This window comes from Branchiostoma floridae, chromosome 6, assembly GCF_000003815.2.
Source record: "Branchiostoma floridae strain S238N-H82 chromosome 6, Bfl_VNyyK, whole genome shotgun sequence".
In the NCBI taxonomy this organism is placed as follows: domain Eukaryota; kingdom Metazoa; phylum Chordata; class Leptocardii; order Amphioxiformes; family Branchiostomatidae; genus Branchiostoma; species Branchiostoma floridae.
In genome coordinates, this window is record NC_049984.1 from 14,094,735 (window position 1) to 14,104,267 (window position 9,533).

The 9,533-nt window shown below is 40.2% G+C and overlaps 1 protein-coding gene and 1 long non-coding RNA gene across 2 annotated transcripts; one reads left to right on the forward strand and one right to left on the reverse strand.

The window, feature by feature from the left end:
• Positions 1-2,443: 2,443 nt before the first annotated feature.
• LOC118418012 lies at positions 2,444-3,610 on the reverse strand. The gene is made up of 2 exons (XR_004831424.1): positions 3,397-3,610; positions 2,444-3,271 (listed from the first exon to the last, which is right to left on the reverse strand). It is a non-coding gene; the product is annotated as an uncharacterized LOC118418012 (long non-coding RNA).
• A 1,463-nt stretch (positions 3,611-5,073) lies between these two features.
• LOC118417837 lies at positions 5,074-6,758 on the forward strand. Its single transcript, XM_035823586.1, has 4 exons — positions 5,074-5,358; positions 5,501-5,616; positions 6,009-6,171; positions 6,441-6,758. Exons 1-4 carry the CDS (start codon positions 5,130-5,132, stop codon positions 6,515-6,517), a joined length of 585 nt encoding a protein of 194 aa, XP_035679479.1. The 5' UTR covers positions 5,074-5,129; the 3' UTR covers positions 6,518-6,758.
• The last annotated feature ends 2,775 nt before the right edge of the window (positions 6,759-9,533 follow it).

Below are 9,533 nucleotides of genomic sequence, written 5' to 3' on the forward strand. Positions count from 1 at the left end.
AACCTTGGTGTTCTCACCAGGATATTTTCACAGCATAGGAGCATCTCAGTGCAGCAAAAATATGCGGTAGGCAAGGCAGGTGTGAGCATTATAGGGGGTTAAGAGAAATCCTTCCCCTGAAAATTTTTAAAATCATAACTCTCAGAAACACTATTTCCTGCATTTTGAGGGCCAAATTTAATGGAAATAAGTTAACACCTTTGTTACACAACATCAGAAAAGCCCCTCTCACTGTTTGAAACACGGCTAAACCACTGTGTGGGGGCCCAAATCACAGTATAGGGGTCCAAAACACAGCATAGGGCCCAAATCATAGCATAGGGGATCCAGATCACAGCGTAAGGGTCTCCTATGCTGAAAAGGCTTGGTGAGACCACCGAACCTTGGTGCTGATATATTTGCCTTGGTTGATATATGCTGTAACCCACCGGAAGACCTGAGTATATATTTTTAGCCTTGGAAATCAAGTTGTGTTGGGCAGGGACTTTAAAACAGATGTTGTTAACTTGTAAGAGTTTGGTAGGCCACCCTGACTGAATTTTATGGATGACATCCTCTTGAGCTCTCAAAACCAATGTGGGGTCAATAAAAAGAAAAATCCAACAAAAAATGCTGCTAAACCACAGGACTACAAAACTGGTATTACAAATTGAATCACAGGACAGTGTGTCCAGTGAAGCAAGTCTTTATTTGTAAGAGGCACATGTTGGTTGTCTTGTTCATCTTAATAGACTCAGCTGTTGTAGTGAATGTTAGATATATTGACAAGAACAAGCATAGAAGTACACTATTAGAAGGCATATGGCTCTAAGGACTGTGGAGCATATATGACCGTCATGAGACCATTATGATTTGGCATGCAAGTTCTGGACTTGCGTCAAGGCTGGGAGGAGGTGAACCATTATTTTTTTTTTAGAACAGGCGAAAAGTAATGTGCGTGCAGATGTTATCCATAAAATCCAGAGCTCTTCCCTCTGTATGTGGCCATATGCTGTGCACAGATGTAGAAAGTGCTAGTTATCTCATCATTTATGTGCAGATTTTGCCAAACTGTCCAGATGTTTTATTTGCTCTGCATTCTGTGTGAAGCTAAAATACATGTATGTTTATAACAAACATATTTTTAGAAAAAAAGTTTATGTGCACTGGTACAGATGTAACTTTGTTGTAGCACAAAGAGAGTAGGCTCTCAAAATTTGATCTGTCCAGCTTCAAACCACTTTTGAACCATTGTTGACATTACACTTTCAGATGTTCCCCTGAAGTTATCCTTCCTTATAAGAGGATTAGAAACTTATAAAGCACTTTGTTATTCTACCCTTTTGGTATTGAAAGAAAGCCAAATCCGTCACCAGACATTATATAATTTTCTTATATCCTGCTATTCATTTTTCTACATGCAAACTTTATATTGCATAGTTTACAATGTATATGCAAACTACTCAAGTATGTTTGCTTTTCTGATGTTTCCTTTTCAAAGTTAATTTGTTGTTATTTGCTACGTCTGAACATATGTCTACAAAGGATGTTGAACTTTTTAAGTGATGATGATGATTTTCAGTAGTTAGCGAATCCGATCTAAAGCCCGTAATGAATGCAGCCATTGTAGCGCATGGCATGTAGAATTTTATTTGTTAAGCTTCTGTAAAGAGCGACAACATCAACAGTTTGATGTAGAGGATGCATTTGCTTGTAATGTAGCTTGTATGTTTTTACTCATATGACTGACACAAGTATTGTCTGCCATGTTGGACATTAGAATTACTCAGTCAACTTTATTTCTTTTGCCAAGATGTTCATGTTTTTGCAGTGCGAGTATGTTGATGAACGGCATAATTCAAGAAGCTATGAAAGGATTGTCATGAAATTTTATTTGTTGTTAGGTCTTTCCTATTGAAAAAATGATTTAAATTTTTGGTCCCCTGGCAGTTTGCCTTGGTATTGCAGCATTTGTTTCTCTTGTAGAGAAGCCATCAACTGGTAGTTCATGCTAGTTAAGACCTTATTTTCATAATCAATAAAAAAAAACCTGTAATATGTCAGTCATAGAGGATAACACTATTTGGTGAAGGTACGAGGATGTGAAATTCTTCTCTGTTTATGCATTACTGTCCTATTATGATAAGTACATTGAAATTTATAAGTTTGCCTTCTCTAGTTTCAACCAACCAGATTGTGAGCAGTGATATCACACACGAATAACGTATTGATAACGTATTGAATTCATGGTTTGTATATGAGTTATGTATTTGTCAACTATTATTGTGTTGTTGCTTTGTTTTGAAACTTGCTCAGCTTTATACTCAGTACTTAGTTATGTCTTCATTGCAACTGTTAAAGATGATTTAAGAATATTAACGTACAAATGATGATGTGTTATAAAACAAGAACATGATGTTCTACCACATACAAAATGTATAACAAGAAATAGACTGCAGAAAGATGAGGTCTCAACGATTCTATTTGAATAGAGGAATTTTGTAATGAATCAGCTGTGACAATTCAAGACAGATTTTACAGAACTACATGTATAGATACCATTTTCTACCAATCAAAAGATACTATTCCCATACGTTTTCAGCTCTATATCCTTGTTAACAAGTGGATAAATGTTAACGTTATGAAATATCTTGCACACTATTTACAATCAATCCATGACAATGTGTTCAGTTTACTTGTTATTGAAGTGTAGCCTGTTATGAAAATATTCAACTTTTCCTTCATATACACATTTCTTGAAATAAACTGAAAGTAAGTACAGGACATGTGAGTAATAATGTGTCTGGTTTCACTTCGTCTATGCCAAGCCTTAATGAACGTTATATCAAAATACTAACGTTACAAATCAGATGCCATTGGTTTCGTTGTTTCCAATGAGCAGAGTCAAAGTAACGAACACAGTGGTTTGTTTCCATGGATACTGCAGACTGTCGACTAGTAATTTCCAACATACTATGTGAGACCAATGCACAATAAATAACGATACTTAGTATTTGAAACAGACTTCAGATTACAACTACGTACTAATAGACCTTTCTAGTGATACTGCCTTTGACAATTTGACCTGTTTTAAACACCGCGGATCTCCTCAAAGATGAACCCCGAGATTCTCACGACGCCTCCCGGGAACGTGTCGTGAAGACGGTGACCCTGGGCGATACCCTTCACCTGCCGGCTGCCCTCACCTCCTTTACCGATCGAGGGTAGGTACTTTGACGTACGGTGCGATTCCAGTAGAAGAGACGGGCTTGCGTCAGCTGCCTCGCCACCGCTGCAACAAACAAAACACAACAGAAACGGCTGTTCAACGGTATTAAAGTGGGGATGTGGCCACATACTAGTAATTTGAACTGGACACCTCTGATAAACAGCAATGAATAAATGAAGCCTACCAACCGTTAATAGCTAATGCATAGCCTAAGCATTGCCTGTCGTTGGCCTCATCGCGGGTCTTCTCGTACTCGTAGATGTTCCCGCGGATAATTCTTGACAACTCTCCGGGCGTCGTCATCTCCCTTCTGTGACCACCTTCGTCCTTTGCCGTGTATAGATATTTCTCCTTACGCTTGAAGAGTCGAATGACAATGGTCTAAGGAAGACGTGCCAAAAGTGTGCCCAACACAGGTGAAAATAATGACTGGTCTGTGATTGGTCAAGCAATAAATCATCCGCAGGCATCATTGGCTGCGAATGGCGACTGGTCTGCGATTGGTCTAACAAGCCAGTAGTCTTCTATGTATACAGTATTTGCATCGCACCTGTTTACAAGCAATAAAATTTCTCTGACTTTGTTTCTCAGCAGCCTCTGTTTTTGAGTGTATGAATTATATCATGCCATTTCAGTACAGGAGTGCCTGACACTGAATTGATTCGTATGCATTTCACTGTATTCTTGTAAAGAAGTCGTCTACAGATTAGAACTCAATATTTTTGCCGTTAATTGTGTAGAGGTTGTTTGTAGCCTTTTAAATCAGCAGTCCTTTGTAAATGTCCCTACCTAAGGCGTAGGCTGACACTAACACTAACACTAAAATACTAATGCAACATCTTTTTGTCCAAAAATAATAATAATCAGCTCAAATGCTTAGACAATGTTGTGCAAGTTGGCATTCTAATTATGCGAAATGGGAGCACATTTGCATACTTAATGCGAATATTCTATCATAGCAGTTTTTCAAAGTATATCTTGTCCCGCACATGATATGGTCTTGACATTTGGGTGGGAGATAGCTTTCAAAGCCATGATAAAATGAGGCAGGTTTGAACCCTAACATTTAATTTTGGAACTGCAGGGGCGTTTTTGTCAAGATATTCTAAAGACGATAACTGCAGAAAGGAACGACGGATTTCCATCAATTTAGGTATGCAGGTACAGTGGTGCCTAAGCAGTTGCACGAATTTTACGTAATATGCACGAATCACCATGTGATACGCACGAACCTTATGCAAAACGGCGGCCGGTCGCTACGTTGGGAGAAGGCATGACTTTAAATTTGAGCGTTTCTATCCGAGATAGTTCTTAGGCATGGAATGGCCATATACTATCACAAAGACGTTTGCTTCATTTCGGCGCGTTTTTCCGTCGCCGATGATCGAAGCCTCTATCTTGAAAATCCCGCTCCGTCTGTCACGTGACCCCGTCAGTGGTCGGGCGATTTTGCATATTAAGGTTCGCGCTTTTTACATAAGATTCCTGTGTTTCACATAAGATTTGTACGTTTTCGCATAGTGATTCGTGCGTTTTTGATAGAATTTCATGAAATTCGTACAAAAGCTTAGTCCCCACTGAGTTCGTGCATTGGCCAGTCCTCAATTTGATGACTGGCACTACGCTTGACTAGGAATGACAAGTTAGGTGTGGCAAACATCACATACACACCTGCCCATGATATACGAACTGGATGGCAGAAAAGGTTACTCATGCCATTTGCAAACAGTTGTCCTGTCTAGGATCAATGAACTGTTTGTCGTCTACTGTTTACCTAACGTGGACATTCCAAACTGAGGAGTGGAACGTACGTCAATCTGTCGTCTTGTGCGTCAACAACAAATGTTTGCAACTGCCTTAAAACTTCGGGTAACCTTCTGATTATTCGGAGTGGTTTCGAGGTACAGAGGACTAGATTAGGATGTTGTTGTCCGGTTTTCTCCTGTGCCTTGGTGTTGTCGGGGCCCTGGGCCTGCCGACAGTCGTTCCAAACCGCCCAAGGCCTGTTGGAGGCGGCGGCGCCCAGGGTGTGCCCACGGGGATACCACATCAGCCGCCGTGCCAGGAGTCCCATGGTTCAGATGGATGCTGGAAGTACGGAGTGTTCTGTGTCGAGGGGGAAGCCATAGCCTGGGACGACTGGGAAGACTGTGAGTCAACACTGTTTTAATAACATGTTGAAAGGGGCTTCATATCAAGAACACATCCATGCTAACTGACGTTGCTCGTGTTCCAGTGCGATTTCAAAGTACGGTATAGTTTAGATCTTTCTCAACAATTTTATCTCACTAGGTAACAAGTGTTCATACCAGGGACAACTGTACGAGCCTGGGCAGACGTTCAGCACCGGAGCTGAGGAGTGTGTCTGTCCGGATGAGGATGGGGTGAACTATGGAGGAACGTACAGAGTACGTATAACATAACGACACACAACGTAGGTCCAACAGAACTGTATGTAGTAACGATGCCAATGTGTTATATCTATAGTGTAAACAATTCCTGTAAAGCAAGAGTTAAAAGTAAATCATTATTTTGATTCACCTCATCGCCTACATGGTAGAAGCCATTTTTTTCTGACATCACGTAGCGTTACTCATTATATCATCAAGCTCAGAAATTGTCAACTTCGATTTATGTGAGTTTGGGGTTGACTCAGGCTTGATAAATGGGAGCCCAACATGAACATATTTGTAGCAATCCATGTGAGATTTTTGCAGCACAGACTTGTCCAGAGTGGGCGTTCTTGGTCATATGTTGAAACCGTATCTTCTGTATCAACGCCTTCATTACCCTTCCCCAGGAACCTGTCTGCACCCTGGTTGGACCAGTCCCCCCGACCCCCACACCTGTCGTGCCCACCACAGTGTCCAGCTGCCAGCCCTGGTCGCAGGCGTACGGCTGCTGGGTCATCGGGGGAGCATGTGTGCACGGACAGGAGGTCATATGGACAGACTGGAGCAGATGTAAGTAGGCTGAGTAGGTAATGTGGTCAATACTGTAGATAACTACATTAAAGCAACACAGTACACACCTGGAGTGCCAGGTAAGCATCACTTCCCTGCCCTCAGATGTGGCTGTTCTAGAATCAACGTCGATGGTATGATCCATCCTTCCTATCTGCCCTTAAAATATGTACCTTGTTTCCAACGTGTAACGTATTGCAAATTTACCTGACATATACGTGTTACGTTAGTGAATTCAGTACAAACCTAGTTTTTCCTCTTCCACACAGGTCCCAACTGGCTGAAGAAGAAGGTTGAAAGTAGAGGCTTCAAAATCAACAGCATTGAGACCTCAGAGATAAACTGAAGACAGCACATTTACGTCCTGGTGACACACATGTATTTACCGTTTCTATCTCGGGAAATAATAGACTAATACAGTGCAATGATGATGACAGTACAATTTTACAAATGCTGTTTATTGGTAAATAGAAGTGCAGTCAAAGCATTACAAACTCATAGCGCTTTAACGGCTCTGATACATGTATAAGTCAAAAGATAAAATTTATCATGATTTTTTAAAGAACATTAAACACGCTTTACAAAAACCTTGTTGCATTTGTTGAGGAAATGGCTAGTTTAGTGAGATAATGACTAGTAACATAACCAAGAATATAGTTTCAATGACTAATATGTCTCTGTATGATGTAGGAAAAATGTTACTTGAGTCATTTTTATTAATTTACGACAACCCGTCGGCCCTTTTCGGGCGAACCCAATTCCTTTTCTGGTCTTCCCTGCACCCTTGCAGACAGCAGAAAAACGTAATAGTGACAAGCGGCGGGTCGTTGTGGATTTTATTTATCCGCCAGGACACTCTGCAAACAAAGCCATTCACAAGGACACCTTTTTAGGAAACCAAGAACGTTCCAATGACAAATATGTCTCTGTATGATGTAAACCGCATACTGCCGATTTGATATGAAGACACACCCATTCTACATACACGGCATGTTACAATTTGTTATGTTTGTTTGGGACAGACTCAAGTTGTTTAGTTTACCACCTTTACTTGGTAGGTAAAAGGTGTGCCTGTGTGCATATTTACCCTGCTAAAAAGACCTCACTGTCCTCTGGTGGAGGTAACTTAAGATAGTGTCGAGCAAACACAATCCAGGCTAAGGCTTGTTGTGAAGACTAAACTACTACTGTATGTAGTGGGGATGGGAGTACCGATACAAACCCGTCTTTATTTGAACTTGTACAGAAAAATCAGTGGACCGTATTTGGGACCGATTAGAAAATGAACATATACGGCAGGCGTTCACTTTTTTTTTAGATAAACAGGTGTAATGAAATAGGAAGAGCGAAGTAGAGTGTTCATAGTCATTTTCACCATGTTTCTACAGTCAAACATTACTAAAAAATAAAGGCAGATAGTATTTTTTTTACTTAAAGATGGGATTTCAAAACGCTAGTAGACGTAGGATACCATGGTAGGTCTATTTAAAACACTTTCCACCAAGCCTAATTTTAAGACCAGACTTACGTGGGGTTCAGCTTGAAACACTCATAACTCGTAAACAAAGCAAGCAATCTATAGACGGATTTCAGTTATCAACTTCCCACCAAGAGACCTTTCAAATGATACAATGGTTGGCCTAATCTGAAACACTTTTTATCAACCTTAATTTTAGGTGGTGCTTAGTCGTGGTTAACTTTAAACACTCATAACTCGCCAACAACGCATGCAATCTGACAACGGATGTTAGTTATCAACTTCCTACCAAGGGACCTTTCCAATGATACCATGGTTGGCCTATTTTGAAACACTTTTTTTCGTAACCTTAATTTTAGAAACAGAAATATATCATTCGGACCATCTTTTCACTGTCTTTCGCATGCCCGTTATTCCTTTAATATTAAAGGTTCATTAATATCAACACTTGTCACACATGGTAATTAAAGCTAGGTTTTTGCCACCTGCGAAATGGGATGTACGAACGAATGATAGGTCTGATGGTGTTCATACTTTGCATGCCAATGCGCAGTGAAGGTATGAAAAAACTCTTCAGTAGATCTGCCAGGAAGCTGTCCTTTTTTGCATAGTCCAACACATGTAATGTTAACGTTTAGTAACATGACAGGTATATTTACGGCTGTTGGTGTTTAACTTGCCTTTATCTAATCAATCTTAAAATCTGCTGAAATATTTCTCTGCCTTTAGTGGCTTAAAACGTACCTCTTAAACTTTCATTGAATATTAGTTTTTGAGCTGTGACAATAGATGTTGCATGGTAATCTTTTTATCTTCTTTTTTGACCTCGCAATTTATACTTTGGCATTCTATGGCATCTGTCTTTCGATATTTTTGTTGAATTTACGGTCTATATTTGCTTATTTTACAACTGCTTTGCAATATTTACAGTATGGGTCAAATTTTTTTTCAAATTTATTAAACGGCCGAGAATTGATGCGCGGGCGGACATTGACTTATAATTTAATACGTGTAATGCGTTATTTCAAGAGCAGTACTTCAAAAAACCCCATGTTACCCTCTGTGTGTTTACGTCACCATTCAGCCGCCACCGAATACCTTCCCCAGACAGGATATACACATGCATCGCCATAAAATAGTGCGAGCAAAAAGGGAACGTGAAATTGATATGCTGTCACGTTTGATTCTTTTGCTTGTTCTTGACTTATTTGATCTTATGTTTTGTAATTTTTAATGATGTAAGCTGTATGTAAATCTTTAATTTAAAGTTTGGCGGCATTCCAGATGTTTACGCGCACTGATACAAGAGAAGTGTTTCTGTCCTGCTTGGAATCCAGTGCAGGGCGGCCATTGTGAGGTGAGGGTCGATATTTGTGTCAACAAAGTTTGTCCTCTCATTGTGCCTCAAAAACATTCCCAGTCATCTTATTGTGTAACTGTTTCGGCGGTCAGTTGGTAAAAAAAAGTTTCCGGTGAGGAAAACTTTTTCTGTGAGGGCCATAGCGGCCTGTTGTTGGAGAAATTTCTTTCGTTGAAAATGGCGTGGCGTGGTCGGTTGAAAATGGCGTGGCTTGGCGTGGTCGGGTCACAGGCGTTCTTTGTGTTTACTGTGTTAAATATAAACTGTGTTGGTCAGTGAAAAAGTTCTTGAGGCGGTACAAGTGTAACATACAGCTTTGTACCTGCTGCCCAGAATGTATTCCTCAGTTTTCACACAAAGTTTCAGTGTGCGTTAACTAATAAGCCTTCTCACATTAGTTAGTACGCATGTGCGGCGACAGGAATTCTAGGTAATATGTCAAAGGGTAAGGCACACAAAAAGTAAACAAAACCCGTCTGGACATTGTTATGTAAATCGAAACAATGGCGAAGACAAGGACTGTAC

Coding starts and splice junctions, on each gene's coding strand:
- LOC118417837 (XM_035823586.1), top strand. CDS start 5,130: ATGTTGTTGTCCGGTTTTCTCCTGTGCCTTGGTGTTGTCGGGGCCCTG. Junction 5,359..5,500: donor CTGGGACGACTGGGAAGACT/GTGAGTCAACAC, acceptor TTATCTCACTAG/GTAACAAGTGTTCATACCAG. Junction 5,617..6,008: donor ACTATGGAGGAACGTACAGA/GTACGTATAACA, acceptor ACCCTTCCCCAG/GAACCTGTCTGCACCCTGGT.